Source organism: Chironomus tepperi, unplaced genomic scaffold (genome assembly GCF_022539635.2).
Source record: "Chironomus tepperi strain 1889 unplaced genomic scaffold, CSIRO-AGI_Ctep_v1 contig_359, whole genome shotgun sequence".
In the NCBI taxonomy this organism is placed as follows: domain Eukaryota; kingdom Metazoa; phylum Arthropoda; class Insecta; order Diptera; family Chironomidae; genus Chironomus; species Chironomus tepperi.
The window spans coordinates 809,064-829,296 of NW_027226481.1; the positions used below are offsets into that span (position 1 = coordinate 809,064).

Sequence of the window (20,233 nt, forward strand, 5' to 3'; positions counted from 1 at the left end):
AATATATAAAAAAGGAAAGCTCAAGATCTACTGGGGAGTCATAATTGTAGCTTGAATAGCTAAAGTTGTTTCAAGATTAAACCTTATAAATGCCATTAAGTAACGCTTTTAAAGGTGGAGTTGGTGCTGTTAAGTTGCGATTTTGTTGCATTTCAATTCAAACAATGAAAATTTGTTACGAAGTGTGAGAAATTTCAATTTTTTTTACTATTTTCTTGGGTAATCCAAAAACTAGAGCTGGATTTTGTATGGAAAAGTCGACTGAAGTTGGCTCAACTCCCTATAAAATTCGAATCAATTTCGAGTTCTGCTTGCAACTATTTTAATAATTAATTCACAAAAATGATCAATTTCCTTCATTTTTCTTCAAAATCTAATAAAAATTAAATGTACACAATAAAATTTTCAATAAATTCAATCAAAAAGTATCCAATAAATCTTCTAATTTCCTACAAAAATGCTCAAATATCTAAAAGCTATTGTCAGTAATTACATCTGACCATCATTCGTCTCATGTATCTGTTCATGAATTTATTAGAAGTTTATTCAAGATTTTCTCAAACAAATTACATAAAAAAGGTCAGAGATTGCTTCCACTGCTTCAAGGTCTCATTAATAGACAAATTTTTAAGCTGCTTAGAAATTTCCTCATAAAATATATTAAAAATATAAAAAAATGCCTCAAAATTCCAAATAAAAAATGATTTAAATAACCCATAAAGAAGCATAAAAAGCATTTAAGCACCACTCAGTCGAGATGATTAGCAGAAATTTTTTTTGTGTAAAAAAGAGGGTGAAATGTAAAAAAAGTTTGAAATGAATAATTCAAATGTCAAAAAATCACTCCAGATTGAACAATCAGCCACAATCAAGATGCTTTATTTCATTTACAATAATCAAGGAAATTTTCCTCAACTTACCAAGTTTTTCTTTATCATTTTTTGTGTATCCTTGTGCCAGACATAAAAACAACACAAGCTTCAAAAGCATAAACGTTGTAAGCTCCACAATATCATAAATTTTCAAAATCATTTTTCACCGTAAAACGAAAATGCTGAGCAGCCGCGTAAGCACTCACAAAAAAGCAGCTGCTGATATTATTTCGTCGGTGGGAGAGATGTGAGGTGAGGTAGAAAAATGATTTTTTTATATATATACTTTTTTTTATCGAAAAAACGAAATCGGGGTGAGTGCTGAAGAAATGAAAAATAATAAAAAAGGGTAATTTTGCACCCCCGTCGTTTAGCCTACATCATTTTAAATAATGTTACACTTTTTGCTCTTTTCACTCATTTCTTTTGTTACTCTCAATTCTTTCCTTTTTTTCACAATTCACAGCACAAAGAGCTTTTTTTTACTCTTTTTCCAACGATTACACTCTTGTTGTATATTTCCTTACATTTCACTACAATACAACATTCACTTTAGACATTACAACACATTTCATTTGTTTGCTACTCGTTCGTCTCCTGCCATGTTATTTATCATGTTTTTGCTTTTTCACTTTTGCACTTCAATATTCATTATAGCTGCTTTCAATATTTTTGTATTAACTCCCCCATCTATACACATGGAATTTCAACTCTCGTAAACTGAAATGAAACAAGAGGAAAAAAATCAAAATTTTATAATGTCATGAATGTTTATAGGCTTCCTGGGTTGCACTCCTGATGAGCTGATGAAAATTTGATTAAATTTACCGCGAAATCAAATTTTGTGTGTCGAAATGCGGCGTTTTTTTATGGATTCGCGTGCTTCCTGAGACATATTATTACAATAAATGAGTCGGAAAAAAGGGGAAAACATGCATGAAGTTCTATTATTACAATATTTTAGCATTTATGCTATTGAAAGCTTTTCATGTTCATTTGAGGAAATGAATATTCATCAGATAATTCTTATCTAATCAAACGAAGGAATTAATTCATTGTTTTCTTGTAATTTTAATGGAAATTATTCACAATTTTATGGTTTATTTGCATTCATATCAAATATTGATTGAATAATTTATCATGATTGATATTTTTAGATTTTTTGGAATTATTTAAAGTTAAGGGTTAGACTTGTGTTAGACACTATCAGAATTTTGTTCCTATCAATCATGAATTTTACAATTTTGATATGAAAAATCGTAGAAAATACAAGTTTTGATTTGAAAAATTTCTAAATTCATTTGAATAAAATTCTAAAAATTCATAAATTTTACATTCCCTTCCAAGAAAGCTTATCAGAACATTTTTCATAAATTAATTCACATCCTTCCAATAAAACTTTAAAAACAAAGTTTTTACGCTCCAAAGATTTTCAATAATTTCATCTTAGCATAAAATTCAATTTAAACACAAAATATTTCACAATAAATTTCCTAAAGAAAAGAAGACACAAAGCTCACTTAAATAAACATTCCCAATTTCATCGTAAAGCTCTTTCTGACCCACAGATGAAGACAGAGAGAAACAAGTTTAATGTGGTAGACAAATTTTCATAATGTAAAGTTCTTGTAATCATTATGAAACGTTTTAAATGAATAAATTAAATTCCATTGAGTCCTTAATGAAAAATTTAGAGAATATTAAGGATTTGTTTAACTTGTTGGATATTTTGAGGGTTGATATTGAGAATTTTGGTTTGTTTTCATGATTTTTTGGTTATTTCTGTCACGCGAGACTTTAAAAGTTTATTTTTGTTTATTTCAAATTAGAAAATTGATTTTCTATAAATTTTGAATTTAAAATAAACTTTAAATGACAATTTTCAACTCATTTCTCTCAAAAACAATCCTTAATTCCTAATAAAACTACCGCAATATTCTCAACAAATTGTCCTAAATTGCATCATCAAAATTACTAGTCATTAGACTTAGACATCCTCATAAAAATTTAAACGAATTTAACTTCAAAATGACTATAGTTATTGAAAAAGTCGACCAACAAAAATCAACAACGACAGCATAAAAATCAAGCAATTTAACATCCTACATATGTGAAATAACAGAGTAGCAAATTGAACATAATATTTCCATTCCTTATTCATTCGAGACCATGACGAGAATAAATGATATTGTATGTCCATATAGATTGAAAATTTCATAAGTCTGATGGTATTATGAGGATAGAATACAATAAAAAAGCCGCAAGAAAGACGGAAGCAAACAATCCGAGCAGCACAGTTCATTATTTGTCGGAGATGAGCCTAAGTCAGTCTTCGCAGTGCTTTCAACTTTGTGTATTAACGTAAAGAATACGACGTCGCGTTGGGAATCTCTAGTGAAGACACTGTGCTGCTCGGGCAATGTATTGTGTCACAAATACACACACATATTATTAGAATGATAGAATTTTTTTATGTTACCAAATAACATTTCCAATTTCCTGCCTCTAAACAGAGCAAAGACGACTAAGCGGAAATCCCATAAATCTTATCACGAAAAAAAATACACAAAATGACATTATTGTGTTCCACATCTTGTTTTTTATTTAATATTTCCTATCTTTTCTTTAAAACTTTTTTTTATATATTTTTGCTATTGTTAAAAGCTCATTCTTGTCAATTGCAATGGAAATAAAATGAGAACGGATCATAAAAGTGCCACAACATTTTAACATTGTAAAAATTGTAATAAAAATTAAAATTTATGTACATTTTACAAGAAAACGATAAAAGTTCGTGAAATAAAAATTTAAAAGTCGTAAAAAAAGTTTTCCCGCGTTTGACAATTGATAACCAGAAAAGGGATTGTGATGACAATACAATTGTTAATCCGCAAAGGGCAAGGGCAACAAAAGAAAAATTATTTTATTAGTTGAATAATGTTTATTATGATTATTATTACTCAAATGACTTTTAAATCTACTTAACAATACAAATTTGGAACAAAATTGTTATAAATGAAGCCTTAAAACAGGAAAATTAAATAATCGATAGGCAGAACAATAATTAACAACATAATAAAGCATTACACACATATTTTTTGAAAATTAATGTGGAGTATTCATATTTATGGTTCCAAGCGATTTGTTTTAATGTTTTTTGTTTCAAGTGAAATTAAATCAACAAACAGGAAGTGCTTTTAGTTTGGAATTTACGATGGGAAATGTTTTTAGAGCGCATAAGTCATGTACCTAGTCATGCACTGGCTATGGACTTCGAATCGACTCGAAACCTGATTCAAAGCCTGACTAAAGTCGATTTATCTTTGTCGAGTCGATTCAAAGTCGACTTAGTGGTATTTTTTGAATGAAAAGTAGAGTTGAACAGCAGTTGAATTGAAAGATTCAAGTCAACTTAAAGCTCTGATTTCAGGAAATACTCCACAAAATATGACTCTTCAAAACAGAAATTCATCGGCATATTCTAAAGCACATTCAACAAAACCAACTTCTATGCATCAAATATCAATTTAATTTCACTGCAGATAGTATCTAGATAAACAAGCAGATTGTAACTACCGCAAATTCATCGATTTAATCCTTCGAAAAACCACAATCGTGACAAGCACAACCAAGCTTTTATTATAATCACTGCTATGCGATATAATGTGCTAATTGATTGCCAAGTTTGCAAACAATATATGCTTACTAGATACATGCTGCAAATTATCAACCAAAATAGCAATTTAAAATGAAAACAAAATTGATTTTCAGTTTATTGTTATTGCGACACAATTTTTTTCATATTTTTTGGAGCTCATTATTAAATTTTATTTGTTTATTTTCATTCACTTATGACAGATAATTTATTTATATCGTATTTAGAGGAAATTGTTTATGTTGGATAATCTGGCTCATTGATACGGGCTGATGTGCATAATATTATTAAAAATTATGATGAATTGTTTTAATTTATTGGAATATTTTTATTTATTATAAAAAAAGGTTTTAAATTAAGAAATAGGATTGAATTTAGTTAATTTTGATGTTTTTGATAAACTTTAAGTTTAGAATTTAACATTTTAGTTGACAATTATCAAAATTATCAATTCAAAAACATCAAATTTCAAGTCATTTAATCAATTTCACAAAGTAAATCATTAAAAAAGTTCAATTCTGCATTTTACCCACAGAAATATGCAATTCGCAAGACATCAGTGATGATTATCATTCAAATCTTAAATAATTTCAATTTCTTCCAAGATTTCAATATTTTTGATTCATCAAATAAACTACAAAAAGTCCAAAAGACACATAAATCCAAATTACCTAATCTATTAACCCCAAAACATAAATCATTGGTCGACTAAATTCAATTAACATGAAATAATTTATTAATAAATTCGAAATTCCACGAAGATTTTAATTGCATTAATTATTTCAAGCACAATAAATTTAAACGTTATGTAATCAAGTCGATGGAATGAGAAAAAAACAAATCTTTAGCAGGTTAAATTCTCATCCCTTTTAATAAATTTCGCTAATCCTCTCTCGAAAGGTCTCAGCCAAAAAAATTTCTCAGTAATCATTATGAAAGTATCAAAATTAACCGAGGAGTAAAGCACGCGGAGCTGATGGAGAAAATTTCAAAGTAATTTTATTTTTTGACTAATTGTCCTTAATCGCATTATAAGATTCAATTTAATTCCGACGTTTACTTTTACGCCACTTAATTATTTTATGGCAAAAACGTTTTCATCGTCATGTTGGTAGGAAATCGTCATTATCATTATAATTTCTTTTTATTTCATTCCTGTTTTCATTGTGTGTCGTTCTTTTGCAGAATGTGATGTGCTTTTATGTTATTTTGAGTATTCATTTGGGTAATATGTTGCAATAACGGTAACTGGATTGGTAAAAATAATAGAAATTGATTCACAAATTTCAATTAAAATTAAAATTATTTTTAAAATTCAATTTTTTGAAATGTATTAAAATTTCAATCTATTAAATTGGATTAACTACTAGCCCAGCGCCAAAAAGTGAACGACTCCAAAAATTCAAATTTTAAAATTCAATTAATGAATTAAAGTTCAAAACCAATTTAAACTTAAAAATGCGTTTAAGTCGCCAATCTTGTGTCAAAACAAAAAACTTCCGAAATCAATGCAAGCACCACAAAAAAGTTAAGTCTATTTGCGTGAAAATGAAAGCGTAAATAAAAAAATAAAACAACTATGAAATATCGCTACAAAGCCATTAATGCTGAAAATGCCGAAAAAGTCGTAATGAAAATGAAGGAGCGCTCACACACAACAGAAAAAAAGTGGCAAATTTGAGTAAAAAGAGAAAGTATAGCTAATGATAGGGATTATTTTAATGGCTCTATTCATTCATTGCCTCTTATGTGAAAACTATTACAGAAATTATTGCGTTTTTCTAGAGCAATGACTGTCAAATTTTCACAAAAGACTTTTCGACAATTCGGTTAGTCATAAATAAAGGATATAAACAGAATTATTTGTTGTTTATTGGAAACTGTAGCAAAAAATGAATGAAAATTGAAATTTTAGCAACTCATTTGTGCAAAAATATTCCTTAAATAATTATTTGAACGGAACTGATTGAGTCTAGTTTCATTTTTCGTAAAATTTAATCAAGTTTCAGTTCTGTTTTTAAATATTTCCAAGAAAACAATAATAACAGCTCTTATTGCCCAATTTATACCATAATTTATCACAATTTGGAAAAAATACTTGAAACTAAGTCTGTAAACACGATTAGATTCGTGGGAAAATTATAACTTGATGGTAATAGCTATTTATGTTGTTATGCAGCAGATCGATAGTCAATTAGGAAAATTTATGTTCGTAATTATGGATGTTATGTATTTTTTTCGGAATTCTGACGATGTTTCTTTCTAAGAAAATTGGCTTAACTAAAATGTGGTAAATTTAGACAAAAAGCAGCTTAATGAATTGATATTTATGGAATTTTGCTTAAATTTTGTTGGATTTATAGCAATTTCTTACACGAATTTCATTATTGCTAAGGTAAGAGCTTCAATATGTCACTTGATGAAAAGTTTTACAACGACTGAACTTAGGAAAGAAAAGTTAGAAGCTGTATATTATTCATTCTACCTCTGGGACGTAGTCAACAATTCAATCAACCTCTCAAGGGTTGGAAATTCATATTTTTCTCATACAAACATCAATTTGGAATCGTAAAACCCATTCGATCCTTTTCATTTACTAGTAAAATAACAAATAATTCCGGTGTAGATATTAAACAGTTTTATAAACAATTTAGGTTTTAATTAAACAATCCTCACCCATAATTACTCTATGAAACACAATATATCAACCAACATGACAATAACTCCGAAAAAAATTAATCAACATATCAACCTACGCTCGCAAATCATAATAATAGTAATTTTAAACTCAAAACCCATCTCTCCATTATACGATACTTTATTATTGCGTGCCGCAACAATACAAATAATGATGAATAGAGAATATATTTTCATTAACACAAAGCAAAAAACCTCCCCAAAGAGATTTTTTAATATAGTTTATTGCACATTTATGACGATGATATTGTTGTTGTATGTTTCATAATTTACCAACCAAGTGACATCAAAGGAGAGTAAAATAATAAGACTGAACGATACCTTTTTACGCCATCATTCTATTATGTTGTAATATAAAATACACAAAAGAGTACTTTATATGTTCATATACATTTTCTAAATATATATATAAACGGGAGAAGTTGAGTCAGGGACCATTTTTAGTGTATTGTATGAGCGACGAACAAGCACACGGAAAAAGGAAGGCATTAAAAATAAGAAGAAGCTGTAAATTTTCGTCACAAAAGCGTAACAAGAATGAACGAAGAAGGAAAGTTTGTTGGAAAGCATAAAAGAATACAACAAACAAGCAACAACAGAAAAAAGGAAGCTTTATATCACTTTCACCATCTTTTTAGTAGAATGATCATTATCAAGCAATTTATTTTAATTTGTATCTCTAGAATATTAAATATCATTCCTTCTTCTGCCTTGTATTATACATTTTCATTTTATCATCGTCATTCCATTTTTCAACAAGCTTTTAAATGGACTGCAAATGAGAATGTGAACGAAAACATTCATTTACTTTCGGAAGTAACAGTAATGACAATCCTAAATTTTCTCACAAAAATATGTACAGCTCAGCTTTTTTGAATATTTATGCTGATAAAAGAGGAGGAAAATTTGTATGCGTGACAAAAGGAGGAAGAGCCATCAATTATGTGAACGTTTTCTTTTCATTTATAATTATAACAAAAAAAAGATATTTTTTAAGGAATTTTCTACTACTGCTACAGGTATGTAGACACTGGGTTAATTTATGGTCATGAAAGTTTCATGAAAATTAATTCTTACGTGACCGACACTATTATCTAGAAAGGAAAAGTGTGGGAAATTAAGAAAAATTCTTTATTCTGCATAAAGTCATGAAGTAAGTAAATGATATAAATAACTTAAGTTTAGATAAGTTGTTGACAAGATTATTTTCAAGTGTTTCACTCAAGTTTGTTAACTATTGTTGAGTTATTGATTTATTTTACTTGTGGATATGGTCTTCGTTACATAAAGTAATATCCACAACATGAATCAACAACTATAGATCACCAAAAGTAATCAAACTTTTTTATTGCTTCAGCCTTTTCATTAAAGTTTCATCAATAATCGATTAATCCCAGTAAAATAACCCATTTTTATCAGCTCCTGTCGATATGGGTATAATATTAATGAACTTGCCGATGTTGCTCACATGTTGATTGAGTTATAAATATTTTATTCATAACATAAAGAATAAAACTTTTCAGACTTCTTGGAAACTCCCACTTCGCATGTGGCTGGTCTTTTGTGTTTTATTTTCGCATGTTTTGATGTATTGCGGGATGAAAGTTTTGATGATATGGATTGGGGTTAAGGCACTTTTGAGTATTTGTTGTTTTAAAATATTGCAAAATGAGTCAATAACCTTAAGAAAATTTACCTAATTTGTACAAAATTAACTAAAATACTACAAATAATTTATGTAAATTTACTACGATAATTCTCTTATTTTTGCTCAATTTACCATAATTACCCCTTCCAAGCTTCTTTTAGCAGTAATAATTAATTAGTATGATAATTTTTAAGTAGCCTAAAATTTTCATGTCCATTTTATATCTTGTGAATTTTAATTTTCTCCAATTTATTATCTCCAGTTTGTGACCGAAATAAGAAGAAGAATTTTTTCCCAATTTTAATACGGACATTGAGTTTAATCATGCATGTGCCTTGTGATATACATTACAATTCATATTTTTCCTTATTTTGCTATAGGACTTACTAAAAAGAGCAAAAAAAAATGGTTAATGGTAGAGTATATTAGCCTGTCATAGGGATATAAGCACCAAAAAATCCATTTTTCATTTGGTCACTTAATGATACAGACTTTTGTTCTTTTGACAAATTGAAATTTTCTGCACAATTTGTCTTCATTTATTCGAGAAAAAAAAATCTATTAAAATTATATTTTCAAACACACAATCGTTTAGTCAAATGATATAAGGGATAATCAGGGTAGTACCACAAATTCTTGTTGCTTTAAAAAGTTTGTTAACTACTGATTTGAATTTTTGCTTTAATCTGTAGCTTTCAAGATGAAAAATTATCAGAGAGAAAAAAAAGGTTTGAGTTTGAAAAGCTTTGTGGAAGAAAGGAAGCGCTTTGCGTAGAGCTGTGCAGGATTTATAGGAGAACATTTGGAAGTTACATAACAATGCTATGGAAGGAGTGAAGCGTCCATATGCCGTTAGGTTGCGCTACGAGTAATACGAAGTATATCCACGTTAAGAGTCAAATGTATCTACACGGACGTGATGCTACGAAGTGCAAGGGTCGTCTAAAAATACAATTTACGTAATTTAACGTTCCCTAAAAGGTATTGCGTATATAAATATGATTCGGCTTAACTGTCACTTCAATATCACTAAATTCTGAAGAGTAGACGACAATTCAAGCTTGGATTACATACCTACAGACATTTTGCATCTCAAGAATTAGCACATCCCTCTATTTCACCATCAATACCCACTCAAGTATTATATTCTCAAGGTTAAAGATAAATCTTCATTAAATTCATGACTATACTCTTCCAAACATCAACGAATCAATAACAAACCCAAATGCAATTCATCTTATACAAAAAAACATGCTAAAAATCAAATCGACAGAGATAGATATAGTAAAATTTATCTGTAGATTGTTGAATAAGGCGAAAAAGAAAAGAAAATTGAAGAAAAGAAGTAAAATGAGACTGAGAAAAATCATTTATCATTTGATCATCCTCAAGCAACCCAATATTGTGCCTATTTTCATGAAAAACTTTTTCCTCTTTTGCTACAGATGATGCCGCTCTTTTTTTATTTTGTTCTTTCTCTTCATTTCCATTGTTTTTCATCACAAACTGATTTTTCACTCGTTCAATCTTCAAGAAATGTTTCTTTAGCGGATATTGACATGAACATTAAAGTAGGTATTCAATCTCATTAGTCGAATAGAAAAGAAAAGAATGAAAGCACAACATAAATGTGAAAAATATGGTTGAATGAACATCGAAACATCATCGTCGTCCTTGATAAAATTATTTATATTCTTAACAACAGTAATAATAACAATAAATATATATTTACGCTGAGGAAAAAAAGATTGATTGTTGCTGTTGAACATGCTTGATTGAATTTTCGCCTTAAAGAATACTTTTTTACAATGTATTTAAGAGATGAATGCGGAAGAGAATTCTTGAGTAAATGTGTGAGTGAATTTTAGAGAGGAAATTTAATCAATAGGGTGAGCCTCAACCTCCTTAATATAATTATAATTCACTAGTCTCCATTAGATTGATGAGTTGCACATTTTTTGGTGTTTAAAAGAATTATTTTTGAGAAATTGGATTATTTATTGAGTCAAGTCACTTGCGTGGAGTGAGATTTGATTTAGGAAATATTTCAAACTGGTCGAATGGAAGCAAATCAAGCGAGAGTTGAACATTTAGTCAAAATATTCTTAAAGTTACCAAAAAGTTAGATTTAAGGATTTTTGAGGATAATATTTTGTGTTGTTTTCAAGCTTTTATGCGAAGACTAATTTAATTCTACATTATAATCTCTTGGCTAATGACTTCTAGAGATCAAGAATCTTCTAGAGATCGAAATCAACTTGAATTTCGTATGAAAAAGTCGGCTAGAATCAACTCCGAGCTCAGAGCTCTGGGAAATTATAACATTTGTTATTCTACAATTTCTCAAATATTTCAATATTACGCCAATTTTATGAATCTTCCGCAAAATAAATTCATGACGATCATCGAAAAAAATCTTTTTTCCTAAAACTTTACGTCATGCTTAATATTTCCTTCTCATTAAACATGAGTAAATTCGTAAAATAACCTTTTAAAAAATCAGAAATGTACGCAAAATACGATAGTCTGCCCACGTGAGACACACAAAAATGAGCCTCAGTTTTAATCTTTTGGCTTTGCTTCATATTTAGCAACAAATTAGAAAAAACTTTTTTGAGAAATTAGTAAATACACCTACATGTTAACAGCTTTATACATTCATACATTTTAGAAATTTTTATTATTTTCGGTTTCTTAGATTAGGAATAAAATTTCAAGGAGGAATTCTCTCGAAAAATCGACTTATTAAAACTACATGCCCATCCCCTTGCCGGTAGAGGTATCAAAACCTTTAACTCCATCCCACATTCCAAGGACGTTGAATGAACGGTTCCATGAGACTCTTTCAAACTTTTTAATCCCTTTCTGCACTCACGCATCAATAGTTCCAAATTTACTCTTCTTGCCAAAAACATCAGTTCTCGTCAGCGAATATCCTTTACATTTTCAATCAGGGCATTCTCATTTTTCACAATTCTGTCGACTAACAGAAAAATAACGCCATATATCAACATGGTCTACAAAACCCCACCTTCATATCGCCATTGACATACATAAAACGACGTTAAAAGCATCAACAATGACAAAAGGATAAGTACATAACAAATTGCACCTAAATCACGAACAAAAAAGTTCCACTGAACTAGACATTTTCAATAAAACTTTCGTCCTATCAAAGCTCATAAATCTTTATTGTATTTAAAAAAAAAGTATAAAGTGACAATCCAAGGACATCATCTGGTAGCTTTAAGCGTTTGAAAATCTATTACAATGAAGTCTTTACAGGAAGTAAAAAAAGCAAACAATCAAGATATGGATAAATATCTTAAAGGAAAAAAAGGATAAATACGATAAAATAACTTTATTATTGATGGTGCTTCTTGTGCTAATGTTCTGCAAAAAAGAAAATACTGTTGGAAAACAATGAGAAGATAAATTGAGAAAATTTTCTACTTTAGGACTCCAATCATTGCTATTTTAGAGTACGATGAGGAAAATAATAAAAAAAAGAAAAAATAAAACTTTTTCCTCCTTTCGGCCTCGACCGACTGCCACATGATTTATAATATATTTTCTTACTCCTATCTTTTATTTTATTTTTCGAGACTTTTAAGCAAAGATGTCTCCAAATTTTTTTTATCGAGGTTATCCGGATCAACAGACATTTTTTCTTGTTGTATTTTTGTGCAAATATTTGGAAAGTTTTTCTATAAAAAGAAAGTTTAATGTTAGGTATAAGGAAGTTGCTGGTTATACTTTTGTAGTTTATGCGGCCAGGATGAAGTTTCTTGCAGTTTTTTCGTGCTATGGGAATTTTTAAAAGATTTTTAAGTGAATTTCTGGTTGGTTTCTTGTGATTAGATTGGAGCAGTGGTGCGGAACCTTGCAGTTTTCGTGACATAGCTTGGTGGTAAGTCTCGATCATTTCAGAACACGGAATTCGGTTCATGGCATTTTCAATATAATGTCGCGGCACACAGGTTGCCCGACTCTGAATAAGACAATCATCGAAAGCATGTCTTAGGATTTTCGATCCCTTTTCTAGCAATTGAGCTAGTGATTCACAAAAAAAACGTTCAATTCAACTCCCAAAAATTTCAAAAAAACATAAAAATCTATTTCAAGTCATCAAATTATTCAAAACTGCAGATTAAGGATTATTTCTAACTTCCGATAAATATTCAAATTTTCACATTACTATCAAAATACCGCCTATCCAGATATACTAGAACTCCTTATTGGTAATTCAAAAAAGCATGAAATTTCTTTTTATTTTATTCATTCAATCGAGAATATAAATAGGCTATTAACGAGGAAATCGAGAGAAAAACGAAGAGGATTGAAAATGTAGCACATGAATTTATTGTCAAATAATATAATTGAAAGACAACTAAACACGTTCAAAAGATAACAAATGATTGTTTGCTTTTTTTCCTACTTAATCTCTACAACGATTTTTATATTTTCCTCATTTCCTTATTCTTTCGTCTATTTTTTTTAAATCATGTGCTGTTTAAGTTTCGATTATCATCAAGGGATGAGAAGAGCGAGAAAATTTATATTCTTGAATATTATACGGATGAAAATTTATTGACTAAATATTTCAATAAAATGAATCATTTTTATTAGAAAATAATGATGAGAATAGAAGGAAGAAATAAAGTTGTCGATGAATTATTATTGAGAAAAGTAGCTTATGCTTTATGAAGAAAAGAAGATTTTAGAGGTTTAAGTAGACAAGAATATTCATAGAATCAATTATGAAATTAAGAACAGTTAAATTAGACAAGACAACTCTTTCAGCTTTCATCAAATCTAGGTTTATGGCTTCTTGGAAGAAGGCTGTTGATAGAGACAGTGTAGCACTTGGTATTGGCAATTGACAAAGGGTATCAGGAGATAAAGCTAGTTAAAGACGCCAAGTGAAAGAAACCATGGATCACAGCTGATCTATATGGCCTATTACCTTGGTGATAACACAATGCTAGACCGAAATCGTAAACAGTTTGAACGACGTAAATACATCGTGAATTGAAGTCTTGAAATTTACAAAATTCGGCTTTTAAAGCTTTATATTCTTAAATTTTGAATAATTCTTCAACATTTTCAGATATAACATTAGTTATTCATGTACATCTGATCCCACAACTTGACATTCAACCTTACAATCCACCTTCCCTAGCCAAAGAAATGAATCTTCATTCTTAATTTCAAGACATTTTCAAAATGAAGCAAGTACGAGATAAAAAAGAGAAATCATACATGAGAGCAAAATTTCTACTTCAACGACACAATTTATTGAGGTTTTGCCAGATAAAGAAGACGATATTTTATTTCATCTAAATAAGAGAGCAAAAAGCATGAAAAATTTAAGCAAAAGAAGGAAAATAAGGAAGAAGAGATAACGAATTGTACTAAGATGAAACTGGATATGAATACGAAATTTTAGCCATGTTATGGCAATTTGATGGAAGTAAGAATTTTTTTTTGCCTTTTTTTCATTTCCATTGAGAGCTAAAATATGTTTGAATTTATTACGGAAGTGGTCTCGAAAAGAGGAAATAATGTGAATATAAAGTCAATTCAAAATAATGAGGAAATTTGGTGCATTGAGATGTAAAATGCAGTCCTAAAATGCAGCAATTCCTACTCACTGGGTATTTATATCTTATAATCAAAGTTCCTAAATCAAATCCAACCTTCAAATGCTTATAAAATTTAAAATGAATTAATACCTAATAAAATCAAGCAGACGTTCATCCGCGAAGTTCTTTTATTACTGTCATCCGTTAGTCCATGAAATAAATGCACTGCATCTAAGCTTAATTTAGTTCCCAAACCTGAATATCCATTATTATTAATGAATATGAATTAATTTCGTCTCGTTTAGATCCTTCATATGCATATTGTCATTATATAAACGGGATTATTAAAAATGCTCATTCCCGTTCAACTTTTTCGGGAGAATTTAAATGAAAACAAGATCAGTTCTTGATATAAGAATATTCGATATGTGGTTTTAAAAATAGAATTGATTTAGTTTTATTATAGCATCTGCAAAATTGATTTCAAACTGTCAATAAAATGTCCGGCTTGAAATCCATGAATAATTTACATAATGTGTCTGGATGGATGTAAAACTATGATGATGAAACTATTATGGTCTATAAATAATTTCACATTTTTAGGTCTCAATTTAAGAGACATTTGCAGACTTTGTGGAAGACAAAAGATCGACTGGAAGACCTAAAAGTTTCTGGAATGGATGTGTTTATAAGGACGCTAAAGTCATACGCTCCATATTCCGAGCTGAAGCTGTCTACAGACGTTCTCTAAACGCGACACTGAGCCCCGTGTATTTTTCAGTTCATTTATTTTGCATATAGCGACCACTAAGTTTACCCGATTTTATGATACTCTACCGCAGATATCCACAATAATCCCAAATTAAATTTATTACCATCTTGCCAATTCAAAAAAGAAGCCACAAACGAAGCCAATAAAAATTCAAGTTTACGGTTTCAATTCTCACGTGTGTGAATTTCTATTACATAACTGACATATATTCCAGGAATATTTATTGAATTTAGAAAAGAAGAAAGATATTTTTGCTAATTAGCATATATTAAGCAAATATAGCTCAACAGATAAGTAGTCGCGTGTTTTTTTGCAATATAAAAATCTTCTTTGATTTCACCATATGAAATCGTCTGTGATCATGACATTGAAAATTGCACAGGTTTCTAAATTAGGTAAAATTGAAAAACGCTGCAATTTTATCATTAGCTCTTTTACGATCAACAGTCGTGTCGAGTTAATTTGTATAGATTTGGTAACAGTATTCGAATATTACTTCACAATATCATCTTAAAAGCTGGAATGCCATGGAAAATGTTTTTTGTGCAAAATGATTGGCATCAACACATCCAGATTATATAATTTAATTGCGTGTCTTAATTTATGGAAATAAACTAGATTTTATAATGATAAAAATTCTAATGGCACGGGAATCGGAAATGATAATGAGAAATTTTTAGATTTTTTGAGTTATAAATGCAGAGTTATTATCCAGGTGTCTGAATTCTGATGAGTTAACAATGTTATAGACTAGCAATTCTATTTAGTTTAGGTTACTGAGTACATATTGTGTTATTGACGCTATTTACGCTAATTTCTAAGCAAATACAGACAAGATTAAGATGTTTTGGGACAAATCAACAACGGAACTAGTTTTTGGGTGTAAATTTTACTATATTAAATCAAAAGTGACGATTTTAGATAATAATATCGAGCCGGCTGCGTCATATAACTAAGACATATCCAATACACTACCCATAATCGTTTATCACCACCTCTGACTAAACATCCATCATTTTTTATGTATTTTAGAATCAGAACTGTTTCCATGTCTTAAAAAATCTAACAAAATATTATTCAAAAATGCTCTAGTCATAGCAATAACACTCATCAATCGTCAGTGTGAGCAAATCGAGCACATATTTGTAAGATAATAAAAAAAAAGTTATTCTGGCATTGATCACTTTTCGCAAACTTGATATGTATTAATACGTCCAAGAATTTCACAATAAATAGAGTGGGGATATAGAACGAATCATGCATTGTGTTAGATTTTTGGTGAAAACTTGTCGTCGTTGGTATAAAAGGCGAGATAAAATTATAAAAAAATCCATTTCACAGTTTTTAGTTGAACAGTGAATTGAACAGTTAGAATCAAATTTCGGCAGTAAATTTGAGGCTTTCTAGAAGTTAAAATGGTTAGAAATATTTAGACAATTTTAAAGTGAAAATTTTTAATTTTAATTTTTTATTTTAAGAAATTTTTAATAATTTTATCAATTGCCCTGCAATTGACCTATGGAGCAATTCCTCCTCCATCTAAGTGAGTGTTATGTGAATAAATTAGTGAAATTAAAGATTTTATAAAAAAAATTAAACTTTCAAAATTAGCACGTATTTGCCATCATTGGAATGTCCAACACCTCCGCCATGTCCAACACCTCCACCATGCACAACAGCAATTGTGCCATTTATACCATCTACATATTTGCCTCCAGATTGTCCAGAACAAGTTACATGTCCTCCACCACCACCGTAAGTTTATAAGTTTAAACTTATAATTTTCATGAATTAACCATGAACATTTTACAGACAAGTGACATGCCCACCACCAAAACCTCCACCGACATGTAAAACGTGAGTGAAAATAGATATTCATTTGCTGTTCATTATTTAATGAAAATTTATATTTTTTGCAGATGTCCACCTCCACCACCGTAAGTTTGAAGAAATATAAAATATAATAAGGACATCCATCCATTGAAGTTAAATATAATTGATTGAAATGCATTTTTATTTGAATTTTCAGACCAACGACTTGTCCACCACCTCCTCCGTAAGTTATTTGATCAAATAAATGAAATTATAGCCTAAATAACCTTTTTCTATTATTTAATCCACAGACCAACTACATGTCCACCACCACCACCGTAAATAAAACATTTTAAGCTTTTAGTTTCACTTAATTAACACTTATTTGATACGTTTTCAGAAAAGTTACATGTCCACCACCCCCACCGTAAGTTTGTGATTTTGCAATTAATTAATAAAATATTTTCATCAAATTTCTTTTTTTATTAGACCAACAACTTGTCCACCACCACCACCGTAAGTAGAAGTTTATTTAATTTTTTTAAAATGTCTGAGTTAACCAGAACTTGGAATTGAATTTAATCGATTCGATTCAACTTCAAGCTCTGATTAATTAGCAAATATAAAAATATAATATTCAAAAACTTTCTGAAATTCTTAGCTAAAAATAACTTTTTAATTTTATTTTTAACAATTTTCTAGACCTGTCACATGCCCACCACCACCACCGTAAGTTCATAATTCAAATGTATTTTGTTTAAGCTTTAACATTACATCAAAATAATTCTTTATCAGGCCAGTGACATGCCCACCACCTCCACCGTAAGTTTTATCAATTAATTTATTGAAAACAATTCTTAAAATTTTTCTTTGATAATTTTACAGACCAGTCACATGCCCACCACCTCCTCCGTAAGTTTATTCATGTAATTTATATTTGGACTTTAATTTTGATGAATTTTATCTATTTTTAGACCTGTTACATGTCCACCGTAAGTAAAATTAAATTTTTTTGAAGCAAATTTACAGCATTTGACATTTGCAGACCTGTAACTTGTCCACCACCACCACCGTAAGTGAAACATTTTTAATTAACAAGACAAAGAAAATTTATTTTTAAACTGATAAATTATTTTATAGACCGGTAACATGCCCACCACCTCCACCGTAAGTCGAAAACTTTTTTGAACATTGATGTTTATATTAAAGCTGAATTTAAATTCTTATTTCAACAGACCAACGACGTGCCCACCACCTCCACCGTAAGTTTAAATTCTAGTCTGCATTTAGGACTATTTAACTAAAATTTTGAATTTTTTGCAGACCGGTTACATGCCCACCGTAAGTAAAGCAGTAGAAAATTATCAGAAATTCATCAAATTTTCAATTTATGTGAATTTGAAAAATGTGAATTAAACTCTTTATTTTATAGACCAGTTACATGTCCAACAACTACTCCAGCTCCACCGTAAGTATCTCAATCCATCAATTTCCATAAATTCATAATAAAATAAAATTTTTGCCATTTTTTCAGACCACCTGAATGCCCAGAATGTGAAGTATGTGGCGGATACAACTACCCAAAGCCAATAATTCCCTTCAAATCACGATAAGCACTAAGCAATAGCTTAACTTATTCATGAAGGACTTGGAATGTTAAATTCTCATTTGATTAACAGCTAGATGAGAGATGTCAGCAATAAATTATACATAAATTAAATTTTTTTATGTTATTTTTTTGTGAATATTTTTGTTTAATAAAAATATTATAAAAATTTATAGAAAATGTATTTGAATTGCAAATTAGACGTGATGCGAGTCATAAAAATTTCGTCAAAATATTCACTGAATTCCAGAATGTTAATTACTCGTACCTTCTTGCTCATCTGCTTTCCCTGTCAAATTGACACTCAACTATTCCCGCACCTCACGCGTCAGAGTCAGAGCCAGTTTATTTTTATATTCTCAGGCATTAATTGCTTGTTAATTTTCAATTCACCGAGATTTTTTTCTATCTATTCTCAACTGTATCCAACTGAAAACGTGATTCTTACAACTTTTATGGATACTGCAGTAACTTTTGTTGTTCACTTCTTTTGATGGTCACGGTTGTCGAGCAAGAAGAACAAGAAAGTTTCATTTTTACGTTATTTGAGGATAAAAATATCAAATGAAATACTTGGAGGCATAGTCATTGGAACAGCTATTTTATTATTGCAGTCACGTATTACATTTTCCGAAGAAATTACAACGAGTAACATTTCATGTGATAGAGAAGATGAGTGGAGTCAAATAATTCCAATTTTTCGTCCCTTTTCATTCTCTGTTTTTGGTTTCATTTCGACAACTTGCTATTTAGCACTTAGTAGTTCAAATTATGGTGTCATTGACTGGTCATTTTGGGTTGAATTTCTAATTGAATTTTTAATATTGGATATATTCTTAGACAGAAGTGTTAATTTAGTAGCTAATTGTATCACATATTGAGACAAACAGCACTAATGTACAGTTTTTAAGTTCTAAATGCTTCACAACTTATAACACGTATGCGCTTCATCATCACCCTAAAGCAATCTATTCAGACTTCTTCTTTATACCAAGTCTTGTATAAATAAAGTAAAATTGATATTAAAAAGTTGTAGGAAGACGGAAAGAAGGGTACTTTTTTTATATATTTTTCTTGTCCACTAAAAGAATTTTTCTCTGTTAGAAATTAGAAAGAGAAACTTTTTTTGTCCTTATTTTTCATTTCCTAATCAATTTTTTTTTTTTTCTTCATCCTAGTCACAGAAAAAAAGCAGAATAAATCGAAGGAAAAGATTTTCTCTTAGCTTCACCGCACAAAAGGCAAAGAAACTTTGCTTTTCATTTATTTTTTGTTAGAAAAAAGTAGAAAAAAAATGGAATTAATTAAAAAGAGTTGAAGTACCTTTACTTTGTCGATAGAAAATTTATTTAACTGAATGTAAAGGAAAATGAAAGAAAAACAGAATAATTTCAATAGATAATCGATGTCAAGCAATTGGTATTGATAGATGTGGACATTATTTTAATTAAAAACTTTCCTTGCCATAATGAAATTCACCTAGATTTTCACAAGAACGCCATTCGATGTCGAGACAGCATAAATTTCAATTTTATGCTTGACAAAATATGAAAATCTCACGCAAAAAAAATTCATTTTCATTTTTC

The 20,233-nt window shown here is 29.6% G+C and overlaps 2 protein-coding genes across 5 annotated transcripts in view; one reads left to right on the forward strand and one right to left on the reverse strand.

Moving 5' to 3' along the window:
• Positions 1-20,233, reverse strand: part of LOC139095035 (neural cell adhesion molecule 2-like) — a 38,967-nt gene that overhangs the window by 12,323 nt on the left and 6,411 nt on the right. The window contains exon 2 of the mRNA XM_070646279.1: positions 921-1,592. Within this exon, the coding sequence (XP_070502380.1) occupies positions 921-1,032 (112 nt within the window). The 5' untranslated portion in view covers positions 1,033-1,592. The remainder of the gene's footprint in view (positions 1-920; positions 1,593-20,233) is intronic.
• Positions 16,512-18,849, forward strand: LOC139095036 (uncharacterized). 4 transcript variants are annotated; one of them, XM_070646280.1, is made up of 17 exons: positions 16,512-16,647; positions 16,708-16,772; positions 16,841-16,984; positions 17,042-17,086; positions 17,149-17,166; positions 17,259-17,285; positions 17,353-17,379; positions 17,442-17,468; positions 17,531-17,557; positions 17,744-17,770; positions 17,837-17,863; positions 17,927-17,953; positions 18,016-18,033; positions 18,087-18,113; positions 18,365-18,382; positions 18,474-18,509; positions 18,576-18,849. In XM_070646280.1, the coding sequence occupies exons 1-17, from the start codon at positions 16,645-16,647 to the stop codon at positions 18,652-18,654; spliced, it is 642 nt and encodes a 213-aa protein (XP_070502381.1). In that variant the 5' UTR covers positions 16,512-16,644; the 3' UTR covers positions 18,655-18,849. The 4 variants fall into 4 exon arrangements, with proteins under 4 accessions (XP_070502381.1, XP_070502382.1, XP_070502383.1 ...); XM_070646281.1 differs by having other exon boundaries at positions 18,087-18,110; XM_070646282.1 differs by lacking the exon at positions 17,259-17,285.